General features: G+C 47.2%; 1 protein-coding gene across 2 annotated transcripts in view; it reads right to left on the reverse strand.

The window, feature by feature from the left end:
- SGSM3 (small G protein signaling modulator 3) overlaps positions 1 to 25,501 on the reverse strand; it is a 29,981-nt gene continuing 4,480 nt past the window's right edge. For both annotated transcript variants that reach the window (XM_036401739.2, XM_054514785.1), the window contains 21 exons: positions 20,208 to 20,290; positions 18,865 to 18,950; positions 17,650 to 17,716; positions 16,088 to 16,296; positions 15,832 to 15,939; positions 14,490 to 14,633; positions 13,866 to 14,061; positions 13,516 to 13,661; positions 12,388 to 12,615; positions 11,477 to 11,531; positions 7,145 to 7,272; positions 6,688 to 6,843; positions 6,117 to 6,171; positions 5,681 to 5,730; positions 4,320 to 4,472; positions 4,153 to 4,223; positions 3,791 to 3,839; positions 3,498 to 3,583; positions 3,020 to 3,142; positions 1,579 to 1,639; positions 1 to 1,167 (listed from right to left, as the gene is read on the reverse strand). In XM_036401739.2, the coding sequence (XP_036257632.1) occupies positions 1,084 to 1,167; positions 1,579 to 1,639; positions 3,020 to 3,142; positions 3,498 to 3,583; positions 3,791 to 3,839; positions 4,153 to 4,223; positions 4,320 to 4,472; positions 5,681 to 5,730; positions 6,117 to 6,171; positions 6,688 to 6,843; positions 7,145 to 7,272; positions 11,477 to 11,531; positions 12,388 to 12,615; positions 13,516 to 13,661; positions 13,866 to 14,061; positions 14,490 to 14,633; positions 15,832 to 15,939; positions 16,088 to 16,296; positions 17,650 to 17,716; positions 18,865 to 18,950; positions 20,208 to 20,214 (2,262 nt within the window). In that variant the 5' untranslated portion in view covers positions 20,215 to 20,290 and the 3' untranslated portion in view covers positions 1 to 1,083. The remainder of the gene's footprint in view (positions 1,168 to 1,578; positions 1,640 to 3,019; positions 3,143 to 3,497; positions 3,584 to 3,790; positions 3,840 to 4,152; positions 4,224 to 4,319; positions 4,473 to 5,680; positions 5,731 to 6,116; positions 6,172 to 6,687; positions 6,844 to 7,144; positions 7,273 to 11,476; positions 11,532 to 12,387; positions 12,616 to 13,515; positions 13,662 to 13,865; positions 14,062 to 14,489; positions 14,634 to 15,831; positions 15,940 to 16,087; positions 16,297 to 17,649; positions 17,717 to 18,864; positions 18,951 to 20,207; positions 20,291 to 25,501) is intronic.

Below are 25,501 nucleotides of genomic sequence, written 5' to 3' on the forward strand. Positions count from 1 at the left end.
TCCCCCAAGACGCAGTTTTTATTTACAAACCCACCAAATAAAGGAAAGTAAGAATCTAGTGTCATCCCATCAGTAGTTTGTGCTCACAGACAAGCGCTTTCAGTAGAAAGTCACAGACTCCATATCCAGAGCCACCACCACAAAGCAGCAATTCTCCACTCCTGACCCACGTCCCCGCTGCCATTGCAGGGCGAGGAGGACCAGTGGGTCTCCCTGAGCCAGCTCCAACCTAAACCTTGTCCTGAGCTACAACGTTGCCAAAATATACATGTTCCTGGAGGAAATTTACAGCTTTTTGGTTAACAGTAAAAATCGACAGCATGAAACACTCTTGTTTGGAGGAGAGGTGGTTTTTGTCTGCTCCCAGAGTAGACAATGACCATCCCCTAAGGCTGTTACAGTGGTAACAGGCTGGTAAATTTGGGCAACTCCTGTCAACACCCCACACCAGTGCCAGGGAGGTGGAATGAAACTGATGCCAGTTCCCCCTTCTTAGCTCCAAGTCAAAGGAACTCTGCTGTGTCCCCCAGCACAGGGGAGCCCTTGGCTGCCATAGGGAGGGGATGTGCTCTCCCTGCTGCTGTACGGCAGTGAGTCTCTCACCAGCCCAATTCCACATGGCACCAGCTCTCATGGATCAAAGCCATCCCAAAAGGGCCATCTCTCTCCCACAGCTCCAGCCACAGACACACTCACATCCCCACACGTGACTGCTGGCCCATGGGGCAGGGCACAATGGCTGCAGCCAGGCTGCTCCCCTGGGCACTGATGGGGAGGCAGGGCTGAGGAAAGCAGGAGATAGGGGTGGCAGACATGTGGAAAGCTGGAAGGGGGCACTTGCTTTTAGTAGCCAGAACACAACTTGTCCCTTTGCAGCATCACCCTCAACCATCTGCCCCCTTGGGTCTGCAGCTCAGCCTCCTGGCACTGCTCCATCTGTCCCAGGAGGTTTGGCAGCCCCCGGGGGGATTTTGTCACAGATACAAGTGGGTGGGGTGGGGAAGGGCAGGGTGTGAGACATGAGGGGGTGGAAGAGATGAGTGTGGCCATCGAGAAGGTCCCCAGGATGGGGCGGGGTGGGGGTCACCCGTCTATGTCCCAGCTGAAGAGATGGTGCTTCACAAGCATGTCCTGCACCCCTTCCTTCAGTGGCTTCTTCTCCTTCTCCTGCAGGATGACACAGAGACCCAGGTCAGTGCACCACGCCCAGAAAAGGACAGCAAAGGAGAGGTTGTGTCTGCGGGCAGAGCCTGAGCATACCGAGGCTCTGGCACCCAGAGCAGCTTCCTGCACTTCCCACCTTTGCACAGCTGGCACAGGGAGAGGCCTTTGGTTTGGACAGCATTGGGGAAAGGGAGCCTGACACTTCCCTCTGCCCCAGCTGGGCAGGGCAGGCAGCCCCCTCTGCCACCACTGCCCCACAGCTCCTGCTGCAGCTGCTGGAAAGCAGCCCCATCCACAGCCTCTGGAGCTGGCTCCAGAAGAGGCAGATGATGGGCTGAAGCACAAAGCTGGGAGAGGGAGGCAGTAAGTGAAGCCCCTGGCTGAGTGAAAGAATGAGAGACGCCACCTACTCACCTCCCTCTTTATTGGCAGCTCCCAGTCCTGAGAGAGGCTGAAAGCAAATTTGCCGAGGACTCTGCAACAAAACCAGAAGAGTGTGATGTTAAAATGGACCCCCCAGAGCACACTCGCAGCCTTTGCCCACAACTGCTGCCCCAGGCACACAAATACACTGTCTCCCCAGCTTGTCCTGGCATGCCACTAAGCTTACAAGGGTGAAATTCCTTGTTTGATGGTGTTGAAAAGACAGCAGCAGTCACTCATTCCCTCTTTGCTGGGCTTCACATCCTCCCAGGCCAGGCTGGAAGAAGGAGCCTGAAGATGTGACTCAAGTGCAGCCCCTACAGAGCCTGGTGCAGCAGCACAGGGAGGCAGGGACGGCTCCGGGGGACTGCAGACACGCCTGGCTGAGGGCTGCACAATTGCAGCTGGCAAGAGCAGATGGCAGGTTCCTCTCCAGAAAGCAGACCCCTTCCTGCAGCACCTCAGAGCTCTGCAGCCCCCTCCCTCTCCCTGGAACAAGAGAAGTGTCCTGCAGCAGCAGTGCTCAGAGGGGCTGGCACAGGGTGCTCCCTTGCTGGCTGGGAGAAGCAGGATGTAAGACATGAACCAGTCCTACTCGGTCCTTTGGCTGTGCCCAACTGGCACTGCCCCCATGCTGTGGGACATGGCAGCCCAGAGGTGGCAGAAACCCCCTCCCGTTCAGCAGCGGGCTGAGAACACTCTGAAGCGTGCACACACAGGGTTCCTCTGGCTACAGATGCTCCCACTGGGGCCTGAGGCAAGTGGGTGGTGCACACAAAAGCCAGCTTCCACTGAAGGACAGCAGGAACCAGGCTGGAGCAGTGGTGATAGCAGGGGATTTGCCTTCCAGTTCCCTGGGACTTCATCTGGCTTTGCAGAGTGCAGGAGGGCCAGGAGCATGGATGCCCAGAGCCCCAGGGATGTGTGCCCTAGGCTCCAAGTGACTGCCTTGTGCAAGCTCAGGCACTAAAGCTGCTTTCAGCCCTCTCACCTAACCAGGGAGTCAGTGGGTGACTGACTCCTCAGCCAATGACTGTCCAACTGTCTCCCTAGGATATTCCCTGTTCCCTGCCTGGACTTGGAGTGCCTGGCAAAGGACATGGAGAGCAGTGGGGTTGAAAAGGCAGACTCTCCATCAGAATAGGTGTACAGCAGGAGGCAGGCAAAGGCTGCCTGCTTGTCACAACAGGACCCCAGGAGCCAAGCTCTGCTCTTGGATCAGGCAGGCACAGTGCTTCACAATAAACTGCCCAGAGATTCCCTGCTGCCTCAGCACACAGCAGGAAATCTCTATGGCTGGGATGTCTGGGCAGCCCACGCTGCAACTCACTGGAGAGGGCCCAAACCCAGCTGTAGTGAGGGCCACCTCCTGCAGAGGAGGGGGAAATCTATTCCAGACACTGGCATGGGGACATGCCATGGGGACACTCACCTCAGCTCACATTTGATCTGCACCCAGCCAGGGCTGCGCAGGAACGACCAGGGATGGAACCATTTCTCCACAGTCTGCAGGCTTGAGCACAGCACCTCCAGCCACAAATGCAGCACCTGCTCGCTGCAACAATGGGGTATAGGCTTGTTACTCAGCTGCAGCCAGGGAAAGAAACCACATCCCTCTGGGGTAGTCTGTTTTCAGCCCTAGCCTTGACCCCCATCCCCAGCCCTGTGGGAACAGGATAACCCCGTAAACTTGTGTGAGCCACCCCATACAACAGGAGCTCCCTCTTCCAGCAAGAAATCAGGCCAGCAAAACACACAAGGAACAAGTCTCTCCCAGTGGCTGCAGTGAGAGGGGGGAAAAACGATGCTGTGGCCTAAGATTGAAACCACTGCTGTCCTTAAGCCCACTCTGTCCCTTCCCAAGCTCTTTGCAGCCAAAATGCTGAGGGTACCAGGACCAGATGACTCACTTGAGTCCAACACAGATCAGAGAACGAAGCTTCACATCCATCTGTGCATGTGCAGCATCGTGTGTCATGTTCACAGCCTGAACCGCCTGCAGGGAGGGAAGGTGTGGTTAATGCTGGGCAGCCACTTCAGCAACACAGCCAAATGCTCCCCACCCCCACCAGTGCCCCCTGCTACCACCAGAGAGGCTAAGAGAAGGTCTGGGAGACTCTGGAGCATCTCCCTCCAACAGTCTCCACAGGAAACATCCCCAAAGTAGGAGCTGGGCTCTGGCTGGGCTTGGGGCAGCACTCACCCGGTAAAGCAGCTCCTCTGGAGTGAGGACTTTGCCATCTTCATCAAGCCTGTAAAGATCACAGCAGAGACCCAGCTAGCTCCAGTCACCCTGAGCATGTGCAGCACTTTCCTGCTTCATACCCCAACAGCTCTCATGCTACTGCTGAGCCCAGAGGTGCCCCGCAGCCATGAGAGCCAGATACAGACCCAGAATCAAACACAGGGGCCCAGGGGAGGGGACAAGAGCCACTGCCAGCCCAGGTCAGCACAGGCACAGCAGCCTGCTGACACCACACCCACAGGAGCACGGGGCAGACTACGAGCCTTGCCAAGGTGCAGAGCAGCATCAGTTTGATGAGCATGGAGGAGCAGGGCACAGACCTGTAAGTCTTGCAGAGCACAAGGCGAGAATACACGGAGTCAAAGTCCCGTTCCACTTCCCGGCTTGCAGCCTGGAGGAGCAGAAGGACACTCAGCACACCTGCCCTAAATCCACCACCTCAGCCCGCTGGCAACACTGCCCCATGAAAGGAACTGGGACATCTCACCTCTTCAATGAACAGCCAAGGGTGGCAGGCACCCCCCAGCAGAGATGGCTTCTTCAATCCATGTTCAAATATGGACTTCAAGGCTGGACAGAGTGTGCCGCGCACCAAGTCTGTCACTCCCTCTGTGACAGAGTCATCTCCAGCGATGGAGTACTGAGGAACAGGGAGAGCCAGCTCTCAGGGGGCAGAGCATGGAGGTGATCCACTCACCTACACCTCTGCACAGACCAATTCCACACCCAGGTGCCTGCCAGAACACCCTCCCTGCCTCTACCTGTCATGCTCTTGCATAAGGGCCCATGTTCTGTGCTACTGCAGGGGATCTCCTGAGACCTTTTTGTTCAGGTGGTGCCCAGGAGACCCCACAAGTGACCCCAGCACCAGCCCGGCAGCATTCAGCACACAGGAATGTGATGGTGTGATGCTGACTGAGCTAAGGTGTGGAGAGGGACTTGCACTGAGGTCTCTGGGACTCTGTAAGCTGCTAAAAGTCAAGACAAACAGAACCAAATAGGAATTTCCAGGTCAGGGGGAACACCACTTCGAGGTATCACGCTGACAGTCTGCTAACACCCCCATAAGTGAGATCCTCTCTGTTTCCACAGTTAGGAGCAGAAACCCTGAGCAGCGCGGAACATTTCTGTGCACAGAGAGGTGATCTGCATCTAAGGAGCCCTGAGAGAGGGGGAAGGAAGTGATAGGTCAGTACTGACATCTCTCTGGGGGCTTCTCTAGGGGAGCTTGGGTCAGCCTTTCAGCTCTTCCTCACTCCCCAAATGCTGAGAAGAGAGAGAACCAGGCCTTCTCCACTTCCCCTGAAAACTGCTGAGGTCAGCAGCTGCTGATGTTTAGCTCATGCACACTACCTGAATCTTGAGGACATATTGAAGTATCTGCTATAGATAAGTGCCATCCTATCACTGCCAGCTGTAAGAGGAACTAAGACAGATTGTCCCCTTGGGCACAACTGCTTGGGAAGAATTTACTGTCATGGTCACAAAGCATGGGCAGGATCCATAGGTACAGCCTCAAAGGAGTAAAAGAACACAGGCAGCTGGGAGCAGACAGAAACACTGCCCTGCTTCCTCATCTCTAGGGTCCTTGCAACCCCAGGCATATCACACAGGTGCCTTGGCAGCCCTCTGGGGCCCTCACTCTCCACTTGGTCAGCGTGAGGAATTTGGGTAAACAGGTTTAGGAAGATAAGCTGCCTGATCACATCACAAAGCACTCAGAGGCCAGAGAAGCAAACAGACTGAAAGAGGGAAATCTATGGCTCTTTTCAACTGTGTTTTTTTAGTTATGACATAACCCTTTTTTTAAATGTAAAGTTTTTTTGTAATTGTGGGGTTTTTAAGTACCTCTTTACTCCGCTCATCCAAGATCTCCACAAATTTTGCAGGAAACCAACCTACAAAGAGTGAACAAAGAGATGAGCCTGACAAAGATACTGAGAAATCCTTACACAAAGCCCAGTGGGAGCTGAGAAAAAAAATCAGAGTTCACAGGGCCTACCATCAAAGAAGGAAGCAAGCTGCCTCAAAAATCACAATACCTAAGGCAGCTGCACAAGAAAGCCACTTGCAGGACACTGCCCACATGCAGCAGTGGTGACAGGCACCCAACCACCCCAAGTGACCAGGTCACTGCTGCATGACTGCTCTCTTATGTTTCCTTTGCCCCTGGCAGATACTCTGGGGACCTGGCAGAGCCTTTGGTGCCAGAGCAGCTGTTGTAGACGAATGGATGCCCTGCATCTGGCCCCACTCTCCCCAGTGCAACCCATCCTGTTCTCACCTCTCAGTCCATTCAGCTCTCCCACCCAACAGTGTTCATCCTTCTGGGAAATGATCTGAAAAAGAGGGAGTGGAAAATACCAGTTGAAGAGGTGCCAGTGGCAGGAGGGGTACAGCTATCTGACTGTGTGTCCACAATGAGGAACTGCTCTGTTCTCAACTGCTTTGCCAATGTTCTCTTCTCACATAGCCCAGGGCCTTCAAGGACACAAAGCTACTGCAAACATCCTCTTCTCCCCAGTTTTAGATGGGATGCTCACAGTTAAATGCAAATGGATGCTTTTCCAATTCAGTGTGCAGTGTTAAACTGGGACTTGGGTTGGACCAAATCCACCTTTTGCACAGCTGTACAGCAGCCAGGAAAGGGACCTTTGTGGTGGCAGCGAGAACAGCCCACAGGACAACACTCACAGGAACACACTGCCTCATTCCCAGGCAGTCCCTAGGAGCACCAGCTGCTCCTCCTGGGCTCCTAACTGGGCTCTGAGCTTATCTCCTCCCTCCTTTCCCTGCAGGAGAGGTAGCAGAGCATCCCATACAAGCTGGGCGTGCCTGTCCCCAGGCTGACACACCGTGATGATGTCATTCTTGCGGAAGCCCAGCTCGTCGTCGTCGTGGCGCTCAAAATCCAGCAGTGCCTTGGCTCGGCGGCGCCGGTTGCGGGAACAGGCCACGTAGTTCTCGTGGTCCCGCTGGTGGCTCTCCATGCTGTAGTCTGGGGTCAGATCCTAGCAGGCACACACAGGAGAGCAGAGAGGAATCAAAGTCCCCAGGTCACTCCCAACTGTCTGCCAAAGCTTGCCTGCCCCTGTTCACAAACCTTTTCCAGCTCCTAGACAGCAGACAACCTCTCAGCACAGCCCTCCACCACAGACGGATTAAGCAAGCCTCACCCTCCAGCCATTACACCTGGCATGTTCTTTCTCAAGCCCACACTTCAAGAGCATTTGAAGAGCCCTGTCGTGTGTTGAACACTCAAAACCCACGCCTGGAGCACACAGCAGTGCAGACCCAGCTGTTTCCACTCACAATTATGCAGTTCTTGGGATCCACACACTGGAAGTGCCGTGCCACCTGGAGAATGGCCTCACGCAGGTCAGCCACCAGCTCTGTCTGCTTGATGTTCTTGGCTTTCAGTGCCTCCAGATCATCATCCCCTGGTGGAGCCCAGGCAGCCAGAGGGAACACAAGGGAAGTAAAGCAAGTACACGGTATTAATTTTTTTGTTACTGTTAGAAATTACTGGTTCTGAAGAAACCAAAAAAGCCTAACATCAGAAGTACCTAAACTAAGGCAGGTACTTACTGCCAATCTACTAAATAATGTAAATAGTACATACCAATTTGACTGCATCAAATTTTAAGGAGATGATACTTCAAACTGCATGTGGAACTGGAATATGTCATCTTTGATCTGTCTGGGAAACTCAGCATACCAAGGTACTACTTTAGAGAAGTGTCTATAATATAGAGTCAGCTGAAATGTGGGACACAAGACTGGGGAACTTGCAATAATTCCCTTCAATTGAAATTCTCTTGAAACTGAATCAGGTTTTGGTTGAATTACTTCTGTTATTTGTATAACTCACAGGCTGAGAGCACATTTTTCACTGAGTCTTGGAAAAAATCTGAAAAACCAAGACAGCCCACTTTCCTGTGCCAGTCATGAAGTCAGAGCCACAAGAGACCTCAAACTCCTTAAGAGCCAGACTTCAAATGTTTGGGCTGTACAGAAATGGTCATGAGTCCAAAGTAAAAGTTACCAAAGCATCTTTTAACTATCACTAATCCCCCCAGGAGTTTTGACAGCCTATGTCTATTACCTTATGCAGAAAGATACCTGATGGGATGGATTCTTTGGACAGTTAATGTATCTAAATGCCTTAAACACTGGGTATATGATGTTTGGGAACAATGAAACATTTGCTTATTTTTCTAAAATAACCATTTTGTATTAAATCCAAAGTGCACTTTCATATATCTATCTATATCTATTGCTCCCTCTATAATATACTGAAGATGTGGTAGCTTGATTAACAAAATTAACATTTAAACTGATATATTTTTTCACTGATTTCCAATGTTTGTACAAACACAGCTTTTATTCAGGAGCCAAGTAAATCATTGGCTAGCAAATTAGTACTCTGCTTATCTTCTAGCAGCATTATAGAAAACCATATGAATAAAGCATGGCCTGAGCTACAGCTGCTGCAACAGCTATATACACATTAAGCTCTGCTAATTAAAAACTGATTAAGAGTATCTCTTAATCATGTGATCCTAATTAAAAAGACCCAAACTTTAGAAACATAAATAAAAGCACAAAATTAGGTATAAAATTACTTTTATAATTGTTTTCTATTTGCTACATTAAATTATTTGAGAGACATCAGATACACAGAGCTTAAGAGAAAATTGAACTTTGCTTCTGAACTAGAAAAATTGTGGGGCACAGTTACTCCCAGTCCAAGCAATAAAAAAATAACAAAATCTTCTCCTCTGTATCCAGGAGTAGGTACAGAGCATGCCAGAACTCTCACTATTCAGAGATGCAGAGACTGAAAATAGATAGGTGAGCACACAGACGTCGGGGGTTCCCAGAAATTTCATGCTGCTAAAATAAAATGAGACTAGAGAAGAAACTAAACCACAGCTACACTAGCTCTGTGGGCTTCTCTCATTTACATAGATCATTGATTCTTTCTGTCATCTCTCAGTCCCATCTGGCCAAAACACCGTGCTCTTCTCTTTGTACTCAGATCAATCCTAGCCAAACACAAGCAGGAGATGTGGGGATCAAGTTCCACATTCTCCCACCTTAGAGTGGGCATGGTACAGAGGAAAGCAGCTGGCGTGTCCTGCAGACTCACCTCACTGCACTCAACGTGTTCACTTTCAAACTTCAGCACCCACAGTTCCAAACAGGAAACCACGCTGCATGATCAGCCACATGTGAGCAGGCTCTACTCTGAGCCTGCAAAGACTGATGAGCTGCACAGCTCTGCACAGGAGGAGCTCTTCTGCATTCCCTTGCTGCAATGCCCACACAACAGGAAAACACCTCTTGCACATTCTGCTCTCCACCAAATAATTTTTCATTATTTCTTTCTCTTCCTGCATTGTAAATCTGGTTCAACTCTTTGAATCTCAACTACACAAAGCCCTGACCAACCTGATCTAGCATAAGCAAGAGTCTGCTTTAAGCAGGAGAATTCGGAATACAGACACTGAGAGGTCTCTTCTAAACAGTGCTCCTGTGATTCTATGACTCCTGCCCAAGTTACTACACATCTGAATTCACTCTAAGGAAGAAGAATTAAGCTCTGGGTAAGTCTCCTTCCCTCCCAGATGAGGGCTAAGTACCAGTTTTACACAGTAACTATCACAGGCAGCAGACTTTACATTTAGGATTGATTGTCAGTTCCTGGTAGAGGGTGAATTTATCACATACAAGCTTTCCTTCCTCTCACTTGGGTTGAATTTTTCCATTGTGGTAAACTGCTGCAGGACGACAACTTCTCAGTTTTAACCAACATTTTAAATACTAAGAATAATGTTAGGTAAAACACATGATGGTCATTGTACAGAAGCCCCACTGAAATGATAAAATCCTATCAATTATCTCTGTTCTATCACTGATATATTTTGAAACTTGAACCTAAATTTTATCTTTGTGCAAGTGCATAACTCACTATCACCTCCATAAAAATACTCAAACTGTCAAGGAGACTGAGACACAAGATAGGTACATGTGGCAGCCAAGCACTCTGCCAGTTCAGTCTGTACCAACTGTATGATAACATTACATACAAAAGCTCTGAGTTTAGATTGCACAAGCAACTTTCCTGCGTTTCTTCACTTTTGCATGCTTGACTTTACAGAATCATGGCTTTCCACCATAATTTTTCTATGTAATGCTCTATGTGCTTGTAGGAAATCTGTGACAATATATCAGCTTCCTGGAGAACATCAGAAAAGCTCCTCTCTGGAAAGACCAGTAAAGCCCATTTTTAGATTTATTCAGGCCATTTCAACAACAACAGGAACACTGTTTTAAGCCCTGCAAATTCAGTATGTTGTCTTCTTCCGGAAAAACAATTCCTGTGGTGACATGTGGCAATTTCAAGAAGGCTAGCCAATTTCAAGTAAGGTGATGACACTGAGGCTTACAGCAGAAAGGGCTCTTATGGAGTCAAGAAATAAGTTACTCTTAAACCCCTGCAAAAGCTATTCTGACTGTGCCCTTTCTGGACATATGTTGGCTCGGCTCATAAGTGAAGAAAATTAAGAGTCAAAAGCAAGACTTCCCCTTGCTGTTGAAGTAACAACATCAAACTCTCAGAATAAGTAAGGAAAACATAATGATCCTTTCATTTATAATTTTGATGGGTGACACACTAGACATCCTGCCCTGTCTCACATCTTCAAAGATGTTCCTGAACTGAGCAGAGTAAGATCAGAGAGTACCACACCCAGCCTGTGGACTGCATAAGGTCTGCCAGAAAATGTGTTTGACCTGTTGGTGAGTGCAAGAAGGACATTACAGCTGGGCTGAGCTGCACCTCCCGTGGTCCACTATTCATGGATTGTCTAACCTAAAATTTACTTTCTGAGCTCAGATCTGTGGGAATCCATAAAATCAGAGGGTTTTGGGAAAGCTGCAAAAGGCAGGCCTCAGAGACAGCAGAACTGTGATTGGAGCTAAGCAGTAGCCTTGAGATAGGTCAGCAGAAAAATTATGTAAAATGTAGAAAAGTAAGGACAAATAGAACAATGGTCTGTGTATTAACGCTTGTCTAGAATAACTCCTTAAGCTACAGAAAAGTTTATCTAGCAAGATATTAGGAAGTTTTAAGCTTAATAATGGAGCTCTGTGCATTGTGTTTTAAGGCTTACAAGCAGGTATTGTATTTGAAATAAGCAGGCATTGTTTTAACCAAAGCTACATGTGCTTACAGTAGTTAGATAGAACTACTATCAATATGCTTTTGCTTTGTGTGATTGGTCAAAAAACTTATAAAGTAAGTTGTAACATTAAGTTCTTGGTCTGCTGCCTGGGATATGAGCTGATGGCATCTTCCCATTGTCATAATCATGTAATGAGACTGATGCTGAAAAATAAAACAGCTCAAAGCACGTTACACAGCAGTCCCGTCCTGTTCGTGATTTGTACATAGACCCCCAGCCAGCAGTAAGATCAAAGAAATCAAGTAGTAAACTACACTTCTTCCCTCTCATCCTTCAGTTCTGACTCCCTTCTCTCTAATCCCTCTGTCCCAATGTTTCCCTGCTTTGCCTGCTCCCCTCCTCCTAAGCTGCTCTAGCCACCAACCACACACGAAAGGCACAGGATGGTCCCTACCGAAAAGCAGAGAGGTGATGCCGGATTTCCTGCGCTGAGTCCTGCGTCGCACAATCTGTGGGAGAGGCAGCAGAGAACAAAGTGCACACATCAGGACAGATTTCAGAAATAAAATAAAGCAACCCTCCACACCAGTCAGCTCTGGGCAAGCGGTCCTGACAGCTACCACTAGAAGGGGCAGGCCAGTGAACTGGCAGTTTTGGACAGGAGCTGTTCTAGTCCTAATGCATTGAATCAGCTTTACTGCTTCATCTGCTGCCATGTTCAATAGGTTATGTATACCTTAATTATTACAAAAGCATAATTGAAGTTCAAGAATCAACCATGATCCATGTAAATAATTTTAACTCTAATTCTATTTGTTGCAAAAAGCAGTTCCACATGTGATTGCATATAAATTTCTAAGTGGAAGGGTATTAAATTTAGAATTGCCTGAGTGTGTTTTCTGCAACTGTAAATTTTAGTCTAAGATTAAACACTGCTGCATTTTTAATTTGGCCCCTCAAAAGCAGCTGCTGCTGTTTTTTGACTCTACCTTCCAAGGTTATTTTAATGTACCAGTTTCTTACTAATGGATTAAATTCAGTTCCTACTCTGTGAGCTTCAAGCAAATTCTGCCAAAAGCATATGTTGTTTCTTTTAGTTTCTATTAATGAAATGCATCACATTTCATCATCACTCTCATGAATGATAATTACAATCAGTGCTAATATCCCTTTCATCTGGGGATTTATCAACCAGGACAGAACTGGCAGCATGTAATTGGTATAGGACTTCCCAATACATTTTCTTCACTGGCTAACAATTATCCTGGAACCAAAAATCCTCTCAAACAGGAGGACCTCCTGCTCCCAAATGGTAATTGGGTGGGAATCTGTAAGGCATGGTAAAAAGGGACCCTGTGCACCCACTTTGGACAGGTTGTTGACAGTGGTGCTGGAGTTGAGCAGCTGCCCCTGCTCAGCAATGAGGTAGGCCAGGTGTTTGCGGCGCTGGGTCTCCACGGCCACGTCGGTCAGCGAGCCAGCCACGCGCATGGCCTCTCGCAGCAGCACATCCGCATCTTCGATCTGGCTCGGGATGTCTGACAGCGTGTTGAAGATCGAGGCAGAGTTCTCGGACTGGATCAGCTCATCCTCCTGCAACAACACAGACATTTTTACTTCATGGAGGGGTGAGCATGACAACTGTGCTCCTGAGGCTTCTAGATGCAGTTTTACATTCCCAGTGTACAGACTGGGCAGGTAAAACCAGAAAATTCCATAACAAAACCTTCAACAGGAAAAGTCCTAGTTACTTTTGAGAGGGGAACAGCATCTTCTACTGCTCTACTGCACTCTCCTCCAAGAATTCTAGCTGGCATTTTTTTGAATCACAGCATTCACCATTGAAATGAAATCAAATCAGCACTGAAAACCAAACTCAAACCTGTTCTGCACCAACCACTGGGACTAGTCACAGCAGGGATCTTGCTAGGAATAAGAGAATGGGAGGTGTACGCTAGAGCACTATGTCAAATTGTGTTCCACCTCACCCTTACTCCCATCAGGATCGACCTTGCCCTTCACACAGCAAACTGGATACAAAATTGTTTTTCACATAGAAAAGGAAAAGATCAGGCCAGCCAAATCAAACGTAGTCATCTCTTAGAGCATTCAAGCAATACCATCCAAAACTTCCCAGATGATCACAACTTTGGCTTTCTCTTTCCTCCCAGATTGTGCAAAATCAAGAGGTATCTCAGTTTTGGTTTAGATAAGATGGACCCTCAGGTTGGGATCTAGACTGATTAGAGGGTGGCAGCTGCAAGGTTTAATTATGTGGAAACAAATGAGGTATGCACAGGAAACAGCAATCTCTAATTCCTGTGAAGTGCCTTAGAAGTTTTTCACAGCCTCCAGTTCTGAAGGCAGCAGATATCGTCTTCCCTAACACACTTCCAAACCACATACAGCAAGAGGATACAAAACCTTCTTGTCCCTAAATCTCAGAATTAAACACTGAAGTACAATAAAGGAGGAAGAGAAGTTGGGAATTACCTTCATACTTAGCATGCCCAAAGTGACTTGGAACAGCACCAGAGAGCCCTCGTAGAAGAAGAGGTCCCAAATACGCAGCAGCAGCTTGATGTGGACAACACTAGCAAAAGAGGTGAGGAACCAGTGCAAGGTGATCAGGGAGAGCTCTGTGAACAGAGACATGGAAAATAATCACAACAGAGGAAGTCAGTCTGCCAGTGAAGGTGGACTCTCCTAAGGGCTTTCCTCCATGCATTGCCTCCAGGGTCAGGAGGTTTGCTCCTCTCCCTGATGCTCCCCTTTGTAAAAAAAGAACAATGCTCTTTGTCTGCATGTCACCCTGGCAAGAAATTTCTAGGGCACACTTTTACCAATGTCATGCTCCTGTAGCAGCTTGTCCAGGCGGGGCAGGTACTGCACGATGAGCTGCCGCAGGACACGCTGGTCTGTCTGCACGCCCATGAGGGTGGTGCTGAAGTAGGAGGCAGGAACCAATTCCTCAATGATAGCACACATCATCCAGAATGCATCTTCCTCCTCCAAGAAGAGCAGCAGAGAGGCAGCCACCTAGGATTTTGAAGGAAGAAAAACTGCATGTTCTAAGAGGGAGCTCTTACAGTAGAGAGAGAAAAACTGCATGTTCTAAGAGTAGAACTCTTTCCCCACTTTCTCAGATGGAGAGATGGATCAGTATTTAGGTGACAAAAATCTTCCTTCTGCAGGAGCTCTACTGCTGTCTCCACTGAAGGGATTTCTCCTCAGTACAATGACTGCCCCCTCCCCAAGAGATGGATCAAAGTCTTCTGTGTCTTTGGGTGTATGGTGCTATTCTGCTCTCCCTTCCTTAGGAATAGTCTTCCAGGTGGAAGGGGTTTCTCTTCAGCTCACCTGGAGACCACAGTATCTGGCAGCACTACCTCAAATCATTCACGCTCTGGTGTAGCAGCCAGAGACAAACTGATTCCTATCACAAAGACACTCTGAAAACAGGTTACCATGCCAGTGCCTTGACAATATCCAATGTCTGGGTAGAGCCAGGCAAGTCCTCGTAGTATTCTGCGCAGCCGTGGCACCCCGATGCTGTTCATGTTGGAGAAGCAGGCGTTGCTGGGCATTGTGCGTAGCAAGTCCTTTTCAATCTGTCAGGCAGCCATAAACAAGGACAGAATCACTTTGCAGCATCTGAAAAACTGCCTTCAGCTCTCTGCACTTCCCCCTGCCCCCTGCCTCAGGGAACTCTGCCTCCCCACACACACCTGTAAGTCCTCAGGCACCAAAGAAGATGTCCCTGTCCAAGCATCTGGGGTCAGTTTAACAGCCTTCACTGACATGTAGGAAAATGCCAGTGCAGACAGTGGCTTGCCAAATCCCTAGAAATACTTGCCTAAACTCAGACCCTAGTTTCACCACTGACAATAGGAAACATACACTAGTTGGGAATTACATCTGCTTGGATTTCAAGCACAGCTTCCCAAAGAATGTATTCCAGAGAAAAACCAACAACCTGGCCAAATCCATGAGGTCAAAGGAAGAGGGAAAACACTCTTTAACAGTCTTTAATAGATGTTCAGAAACTTTGTGTTTGAGGGAACAAAGACAGGCCCTGAAAGCGGCTGCCACAACAGAGTTGCATCTGTCAGCCTTTCATCCTTCCCTTCCCTCAGTGACTATGAGGATGTTTGCTGAGATGCGATTGCAGCACTTTTCTTATCATGGCAGGAGAGCTCCTGTGCCTTCAGCCTAGGCTGCAGTACAAGTCGGCAGTCACCAGATATCATAGCAATGGGCCCCTGCTAGGTAATTATTAGCATTGACTCCATGATTCACAGAGGGCTGATCAATCTATCTTTATTAAGAAATCCATTGCTTTTATAGACAGTTACGATACACGTGTACTTGATTGGTCGTTTAATTAAAACATCATCCCCATTGCCTAATTAGGAAACCACCCTTTGGTAAACCAATCTCCATAACACATTCCACATGTTCACAACAACACGTGAGCAAGTTAAGATAAGAATTGTTTCTCATTCTTTTCTCTGTTCTTCTCACAGCCTTTTCCCAGAAAGGCCTGGGAAAGTTGTCTGTTGCTGTATGTGGCCAGAGAGCTGCTGCCACATTTTCTAAACCTTTTCCTGCTGTCCCCTGAAAGAGCAGAGGAAATAATTGTTTTTCCTCAAAACAGAGGAGAAATATGCCCCACAGGATTAAGCTTTAGCAGGATTTAACCACACATCCTCTCAACTGCCCCTGCTGCAGGTGTCAGGCAGGCACCCCATCCTCCTCACACAGCAAATCCTGCCCTTCGTCCCACTGAGCACTTGAAGGATCTCCTACCTGTTTGGCAGCAATGGTTTCATCGTTAGAGCTGTTTTTCACGATATCTCGATACGACATCTCTGAGTTCCTCTTCTTCTGCAAAGCCCCTGAAAGGCGCATCCACAGCTGGGGGGACAGGGTGAACAGAGACAGAAGTCACTCAGCCACAGAAAGCCATAATCTGGCACCCTCTCAAGTGCCATCTCAAGAGATCCCATTCCGTGATCTCTCACTCCAGGCAGGAGTGCCTGCCCAGAACAGGCAGCACTCTCACCTGTGGCCTCATGCTATGTGGGATGCCGGCGAGCACCAGGGAGCGCAGCTTGTCTGAATGTGGCAGGGTGACCTCAATTTTGTCCCAGGTGAGGTCACCCACATCATGGTTGTGTGTGAATTCCAGATGAGCCTGCCACTTAAGCCTCTGCTGTGGCTCCTCTGTCAGTGGGACCCCCAGAAGCTTGCTGGAGTTTGGCTCAGCACCATCTGCTTCAGCAAAGGGAAGAGAAAGAAATGGAAACAAGTGAGAGAGGGAACAGGAGAGGAAATGAACACATGGCAGGGTGGGGAATAGGATGGCCATCTGAAAAAAGCACATTCAAAACATTCATATCTTCCAGTCAGAGCATGGAAAGGCAAAGGTTGGTTTCTAACTGCCCACTCCATGCAGCAAATTTTATGGTCATAAGCAGAAGGGAGAAGCTGTCGGCAGGCTTCTAGTCTCTACTTACTCATGATTTAGACCACAGTGTGGCTGGAATTAAACAAGATCCCGGCAGCAGTCATCCTGCTGGGTTTTGTAAGGATCTGTAAATCAGGCTGACAAAAGCATAGCAAGCCTCAGAGCTGGAAAGCAGAAGTTATATGCTCATGGAAGTAATGAGGTGCAAAATGTTAACTTAGGGGATATTTAATCACCAAAAATGCTTTAATAAGGACACTTCCAAATTCACAATGAGAGAGCACCTTAACCTGAGGCTGGCTTCCTAAAATAGATACTTTAGCACAAGGACAGGTTTGACATAAGGCACTCTGTCCTTCATCATATAATACATCCCAGCAATGTACTCCAAATCTTTCTGCTGATTTTATAATGCACAGATGTTCTGTCTGAAAAAAAAAATCACTGTGTTCTGTCCTCATCTTCAGGTCATTGCTTCAAAGAGGATCCTCCATGACTCAAGGTGCCTCAGGGCACACATGCAAACAACTTCTGCCCTTACACTATATAGCCTGAGCCCTAGGAATGACCCCCGGAGCACATGAAACAATTCCTACATCTCCTACTTCTTTCTCTTCCTCTTTGCTAAGGCAGCCAGCTCTTGTAGTTTAATGCTCAGCTTCAGCAGCACTCCATGCCTCCTTCTATGTGGTTGTCTGCCTCCATAGCTTGTAGAAAAACTAGGATGTAGGTTTTTCCCCTACAATTTGCCCTACACCTTGCTTGAGATGCTGAGATGGGCAGAACATACCACCTCTTTCCTTGGCTATGAGTTTTTCAGCAGACAGCACATTTCACTGTGCCTGCTATGACCCCTTACAGTGCTACTGAACACAATGGAGATCCCACTGTGAACTGGGAAAGTTGCCCTTCTCCAACATGCAGTTGCTAATGGAAATGGTAACTCCTCAAATTTTCTCCCTCTTCCCCATGGCACAGCATAAGGTGATGGAAATGATTGCTGCACAGTCTATGCTCTGAACTTGACTACAAATAGCAGGATACAGAAACAGGTGGGTAGACAAGACTTAGCACAGAATGGATGTAAAATCCTGCCACACTTGAAAGCATGGAAGGGCTGAACACAATGCAAGTGGGAGGGATGGGACTGGTTTTACCTTCCTTGTCAACTCGGAAACCGAATTCATCATAGCGGAACTCCGGCTGCTCGACGGATTCTTCTTTCTGGGAGATGTGAGGAAGGAAAACAGACATTTTCAGCAGTTTATCACTGAATAACCAGAGACACATAGATATTGCCTCATCCCACCACTGCCCACTCTGTGTCCTTTGAGCAACTAGACCCCTTGCCCCTTAATTTTTAAAGCCTCCCACCACAATTCCCAGCTGAGGAGACATTGTCTGCCATTCCCATTTTGACTTTTCCATGGAAAAAAAACTATACAGATTTTCCCAGCAAGACTTGAGCTCAGCATCTTATCAAGATCAGAACTGCTCACTGGAGGTGAGCACAGCTCTCCTCACGGACTGAGGAATATACACACACCAGCTAAAGTGGCCTCTACTGCCTGCATCACTAATACACAGCTGTCCTTCCTGTTACCTCTGCACACACACTGCAAACTCAGCTCCCTGCACCACTCCATCTTCTGCCTGTTGCTCTCAAATTTCTTTTGAAAGGCAGCAGGAAAAACTGGGATTTGCACCTGTGATGCAAATTATAGGCCAAAGAAACTTAAGGTCCATGACCCAAACCTCAACCTTCCTCATCTATGCTCATGGTTGGCATTGGGGTGTACTGGGGGATACACACTGGAGATTACCTCCAGGATTTTTTTAGGAGTAAACACCTACTGCTCTCTCCCCTTTCCTGCAAGCCCACCTGCACCTCCTGTGGGGATTCTTGCATGCACTGCAACCAGGCAGCACCTAAGAAACAAGAAGCACTGCCAAAATACCTCCAACAAAAAGTTTTAATCTGCTATCAGCAAACACTGTGGCTAAATTACAAAATTCCACAGCTGCTTCCTTCCTTCCTGCTCTACCCACCTGGTGACAAGCATTTCCTGCCACGCACAAGCCATCCAGAGTAGCTTGATGATGACAGTGGCTCCCTGAGGGTGTCAACATTTTACAGTGGAGCAATAGTTGCAAAACAGCAAGGAAATAATTCACAGAAGTTTCTTTGTGCTCTGCAAGATCCTCTTGCAAAAGGATGCAACCACAAAACATGTGAAGTCCATAACCAAAGCACTGGAGGAAAAGTGCACCTCTCTCCTTTTCTCTGTGGCTTTCAGAAACCACCAGAAGCCACCAGGTTCGCTCTACTTTTGCAGAGCCAGAGAACGTCCTCACCCTGTCCCACTCTGTACCTGTGTGTATTTTGCCAGGATCTCCTGAGGCCAAATGCTGGGTGTGAGTGCTGAGAAGGGACCCCCAGCAGAGGGAGTGTGATGGCCTAAACAGAAAGAGATCAACACATAGCAGTGAAAATCTGGAAGAACATTCTTGGAAGATACACATTCCTTACAGACTGTTCCAGCATGGGAAGGACTCACTCATCAGTTTGTTGCTACTGCTACTCTAAACATTGAGACAGCTCCCACTTCACCAGGGAAGCCAGTAATTTCAGATGTTTTGTTCTTTTTTATTAAGCAAAAGAGGCAAAATGGCCAAATGGAGTTATCTCTAAGAAAGCAATTCTTAGGGAAGAGAAATAGTTCCATGGCATCACATGATCACTCACCTGCTTGGAAAAGCTGTGTGATCAGCAACAAGCCAGGGATATTATCACCAAATAAATATTATTTTGCAGAAGTAAATTCCTGCTATGGACCAGCACCAGCAGAACTCCAGAGTTCCCTGAAACTGTCACTCAGGCACCAGAATGAAAAATCAGAGCCCTCAGAAAGATGCTCAACTGCTCTCTTTTTTTCCCAAGGGGCTGGGATATTGTCAGATCATGTATAGAGAGATGCAGCAATCAAAGTATGCCTATAACCTTGGTATTTTGTGTTCAAGACAAGCACCCTCCCAGTCTCAGGTAGAGTCCCAGTGAACAGCTTCCCCTGGAATACAAGCAGACATCAAGTCTCGCAATTGAAGCAGATAAACAACAGAAAGTCTTCTACTGTTCTCTCAGCAAGACAAAGGTTTACCTGGCCTTGAAGCACAGTCTCTCCCAGGGTTATGTGCCCTGAAATAACCAGCTTGACCAGGAAGGTCTAGAAAAAAGTACAGGGTGGGAAAGTTGGCTTCTCTAAGAAGACCACCTAGTTTTAGGAAAGCTTCTATCTCAGAAGTCCACAACTGAACTCCAGTTATTCTTCAGCATTCTGCCTGTCCTAGAGCTACCATTGTACAGCAAAAATCTCTCACAGTCATTGTGAGCCACTCACTTTGGGGGAAGTGCTGGGGGGAGAACAGAATCAAGCAAATCTTAAGGAAAAATGGGGAAGGCAGAACACATTTCAACTTCCTTCTTCCTCTCTGTACAATGTCTGAAAAGACTTCTACATTGTAAAAGAAGGAACTGAGTTCACCCTGAGTGAAAAATGCTCCTGGGTCACAAAGTTTCCTCTCTCTCAATCTGACCAGAAAGTATGTTCATGTAAAGAATGGATCTTGGAACCAGAAACCTTTGTTATGAAGTTTCAGCTGAAGACAGAGCAAGGAAGGAAATGAGAAGATACTGTGTCAATTTCTGTGTGCTCACCTGACATTGCACTAGGCAAGGCTGAGTGCCACAGGTGTCAGCAGGTCCAGAAATGCTGTCCACAGAGGTGAGATGCTACACTCCTGTTATAAAAAGAAAAAAAGGGTGATGAGAGAATTCAATTAACATCCAAGAACATGGTGGAGGACTGACAGACCCATCACATACAACTTCCTCATGTGAAAATTAAATTCCTTAGTATACAAGAAATAAATTCCAGAGACTGAATTTCCTTTTGGTTTCATACCTACTGACCAGCTAGAAAGAGCACGCTGTCATTTGCCAGATTTCTTGTGGAAATAACAGCATTGGTTGAAAGAATGTCAAAAAAGCATTGGTTGAAAGAATGTCAATGCTGGTTGAAAGAATGTCAAAAAACAAGTCAACTTTTAACAACTTTTCCATTGCATATTGGGACTCCTTTATTTAATGATGTAAACTAAGAAAAGAGCCCACACATCATCATTCTCTGAAGACACTGACCATGGAGAAGGGACAGGAGTGGTGAAAAGGGTTTAAAGGGTTATCATTAGATGCTCTAAGTCCAAAAGAGACTAGGAGTAGCACCACAAAGCACAGGAGTAAAGTGTGTAGGGCTGCAGAATACAAGTCCCTGAAGCATGTGGATGTAGACAAGACACTATCAAGACCTCTGCAATGAGTCACAAACCAGGCTCCTCTGAACTAAATCAGGCAATAGAGTTCCCCTCCTTGCTTTCTTGACACTAGTTAACAGCATATTTTTATAGGGATTTCTATGGGGATTTCCAGGAAAACAATGGAATACTTCCATAATCAGAGAGATTCTGGACTTTAAGATCAACCTTACAATTTGTGCGTGGGAGACAGCAAGAGCCACCTCTACTAAGCAGATAAAGCCAGTGCTGGGATAGATCAGTCACACTTCCTTGGGAAAGAACCTGGGAGAAACTAACATTTGCACACCTAGGATGGCTTTTCCAGCTTCCCTTTTCATTAAAGCTACTTATGACTGTAAGCTGCTAAAAGGAGGAACCCAGGGATTCATCCCACAGGCCCTATCCAAGTTGTTTCACAGTTCTGATTACTACAAGGTTATATGGCCTTTGCATCTCAGTGAACTTTCCAGTGAGCACCTGCAGCCAGGAAGTGACTTGCTACAGCACTCCAAGATAAGCAGATGCACACCACTGCAAAAGCATAGAAAACATCTCTGTCTGGGAACACAAATGATAAGGTTTCCTCCTTATGGATTTAAACAGCTCTCTGCCTGAGAAAGGCCAGAAAGGATGAGCAGACACTCTGATCCATTCTGACACTAAAGCTTATGGCAAAAAGAATCACAAACAAACAAAAAAAAATAAAATTCAGCTTTTGTTTCTGAGAAGTAGTTTTGTCCACAGGATGGTCAGTTGCATGTCCACTAGTTCTGTAAATGTTTGTGGGTTCTTCCCTACACTCCAGTCCATTTGTTCCCTTAGCACCAACTCTTCTCTTAGTAGTTGAAGACATAGCAAAAGTTACAAAATGCGCATCTGCATGCTCATATTACGTGGGAACACACAGAGCATGCACCCCAAGCAGGTAGATTGGCTGACATTACTTACTTCAACATTGCTGTGAATGGATTTTGATGTTTTTTTCACTGCCTTGCAACCATGGCTGCTCTGTTCCTGAGCCTGCAAGGTGTCCTCTTCCCCTGCCTTCTGTCAGCCCAGTTAACCCTGTTTCCAATGGCCTTTATTAGGAATGCAGTCACCACATGGTATGTGTGCCATGCTTGTCATTGCCTGTGCTCTGAATCCACCCTGAGTGCCTTGAGCTTGTGAGTAGAGCTTCCCCTCAGCCACTGTTAACCTTCATTGCATGTACAACACTGCTGACACAACCTGCTGTGGAGCAGCCAGGCCAGGGTGTCAGGCACGTGGCTGAGAAAAAAGCCCCTAAGAAGGGAATTAACCACAGTGCTTGCAAACAGGGCAGAGAGTGCTCAGTGAGTCTCTCCTTGTCCCAATATAGGTGTAGCAGATGGAACACCCTCCCTTGTCCATGTCATCACGCCCTGGCCTCTACCTTGCTGGGGATCACTCCCCTGCCTGCTCTCCTATCCCTGACATTAGAGCACTGAACATGGTAGGCAGGTTTTTCCTGCCCCTGGTTCCCATAGAAACCTTCCTGCAAGCACCCATCTGGGACAGAGGCCAGAGAGAGCCTGAGGCTCACCTTGCTGCTGACACGGCTGTGCAGAAGGGCAGGGTGAGCAGCAGGAATCACACCAAGGGAAGGCTCCTGCTGTGGCACACAGAGACACTGCCCTGGGCACTGCCCTCAGAGCCAGGGAGGGCACCTCTGAGAGAAGGTGCTGAGGCCACTGAACCAGCCCTTCCAGCATCAGAGGAATGGGGAAGAAGGTTCCCTGACACAGCCAGGCACCACCTAGTGTGAGCCAGGAGGAGGAGGAGGAAAAGATCTGACACATGGGATTGACATAGTAAGGTCTTTCCTTTGACTGAGGGATATAAACCTAAAGCAACTCTCTAGCCAGGAGATAGCAAGTAACAAAAGAAGCTCCACAAAGCTTGTGAAACCACATGTGTGAAGTTGCTGTTATTTGCAACGTACACACTTCTGAAATAAAGCAACAGTAAGAAATACAAAGGAAAACATACATCAGATCCAACAAATATTAATGGCAACTCCCAAACTCTCAGTACTACAAAATTAAACCAGTTTAACCCACACATTAAGGAGCATTCTCCCATGTTTAAAGGCAATTTAAGTTTCTTATATGAAGCAATTGTGGTCACACAATAGGTAGTCTTCATATTTTGAAAGAAATGTATTTTTTGCTAAAATGCAAATAGCACCTGTTAATCACAGATTTACTTTTTGAATTCAGAGTCCAAAACAAATCACACCACCATTGTTTCCAGCCTGCAGGAACACAGGTGTGATGTACCTGAAAAAGAAGGCTACAGTGGAAGCATGCAGTCAGCATCAGGTACAGCCATTTGAAGAACTCCACCCGCAACACCTTTGTTGGAGTTGCAAACACACACCATGCAGGATTATGTCCAATTAGTTTAATTTCTAGTGCAGGTGTCCTTTAGAAATTGATGTTTGCAAAGGAGTCCTGCAAATTTACTTCCACTTGGAAACAGTGTGCCTCCCCATGACACACTGGCTCTTCCCCACAGCTGTAGTATGAGAGATTTCAATTAGCTGGCTCCTGGTAAACACCAGACAGCAATCTCCTGCTGCCTATGTTTTACCTCCTTGGCCTCTTTTGCTTAGGTGATCCCCACCTAAGCCTGTGGTGGTAGGGCCTGGATGTGCTAAGAACAAAATGACACTGTCTGGAGCCTTTCAGTAGGACCTTTATTTTGGGACAGGAACTCCTTCCCAAGAGTGTTCTTCCCCCACTGATTAAAAAGAAAAATCCACCAAAAAGGCAGCATACCTCTAGCAGACTGTGCAGAAGGCAAACATTTTACCAAGCAATGCTTTTGTATCCTGAAAACTTTACAACCAGTAACTATACAGGAACCTCCTCTGAGTATCATCAGAAGGAACAGAACAAACATAACAATTTTTTCCTAGAATAATTTTTATTCACTGTTACAAGAACTGCACCTCTGTTCTGACAGTTACAACACCTCTTCTGACAGTAAGCTAGTTTGGGAAAAACTCTGTTTTTCTTTATGTTTAATGAACAGAAAGCAACAGTGTATGCAGTAAATCCCACTGCCACCTCTGGATTATCAGCTGGTTTCCAGTGCTCTCTACTCTCTTCCTTTATTAAGAAAGAAAGTTTTAGAAGAGAGAGGAGTAATTGAAAGTCACAGCACCCATCAGGAGGCTATGCACGTAGGTGTAGTTCTAGAAGCCTCTTCCAGCTCAGCTTTTGAAATCCCAAGTAGATTGTATCCAATTTAACATCTCCCTCTCTCAGAAATCAGACAAAAGCTCTGTACTGAACCAGGCAGTTCAATTTTGTCTTCTCGCAACCAGAACACTTACATTTTCCAAATTATAATACTGATTTGCTCAATGAAACGTCCAAGGGAACTCTCAGGAGGATGCCCTTGGCCTTCCTTCCCTTCCCCCATCAGCGTCTCCCTCAAGTCAGGCAAAGGCATATCCTGGAGCTGCAAATGCCATTAGTCCACAAGTCAATATTTGCTTTGCACACAGAGTCAGAAGAGAACTCCAGCCTCACAAACAAATACACAAATGAGCAAAGAGCAGCCACACACCCGACCAAGGGGGGCAGACAAGATGCAGAGAGCTCCTGTCCCTCACACCCTGACAGCCTGGCTTTGTAAAATATGCAGAATCCCACATAGACCCAGACACAGGCACTGGTTAAGGAGTCAATATGGTGTTAGTGAACCTGGCTCACCCCAAACTTCCTGTCTGAGGCTTAAAACCAAACCAGCCTCACACTGTTTTGGGTGTTGAGGAACATGTACAAATTCAGGCTGGAAGTGCTGAGGTGGCCTTCAGGCTTCCTCTCTACAACACAACTGGGAATGAAGAGCTGGGAACTTTTAACTACTACTCCTTGTAGTACTGGAAGTGAAGCAGAGATGCACCAGAAGCTTAGGGCAGGTCTCAAAAGGGGGATGAGAGACCTGGAGAGCAGCAAGGGGGAGGCCTGCAGAGCCAGGCAGGCAGGGGAGCTGCTGACAGGTTACACCACTGACTGCAGAGGCACCACCCAGGACTCCAGTGCTGCCCAGTTATCAACTGGGATCACATACTGACAGCAGGAATGTGGCAGGGCAAAGCGTTTCCTCCCAGCTGCCTCAGGGCACTAGAAGAGCAACAGAGACAGCAAAAAGTAAACTGGAACTCTGTGTCTCCTGCCATAAAGCACCTTGTAGATTCCTGCCCTCATTAGAAATCTAATTCTGTGCAGAAATGTAACTAAAAGATACTACTATGTAACAGTTCTGCTCCGTGCACTGCTCGGCGTCCAGCAATGCCTGCTGCGATAACAGAGAGAGCTCCGGTGGAGCTGAAGCTGCTGAGCTACATAAGCTATCAGTTTACACAAAAGGAACAAAACAAATAACTTGCAGTTTTGTTCCCACTGCATCTCCATTTTGAAAATAAGGATGTGAAAAAGTGGAATCCTGCTTCCTACCACTTATGCATTGGACAGACAGATCACAGAAGGACTTCCCGACCACAGTTCAATGAGTCAGCCTTGTCTCAGATACGCCCCTATATAACACCTGCTTATGGAGAATGCAGATATCCTACACATCAACAGATATTTTATTTCCAGAGCAGAACTGCCTTTTATTTAC

The sequence above is a fragment of the Molothrus ater genome, chromosome 5 (assembly GCF_012460135.2).
Source record: "Molothrus ater isolate BHLD 08-10-18 breed brown headed cowbird chromosome 5, BPBGC_Mater_1.1, whole genome shotgun sequence".
NCBI lineage: Eukaryota > Metazoa > Chordata > Aves > Passeriformes > Icteridae > Molothrus > Molothrus ater.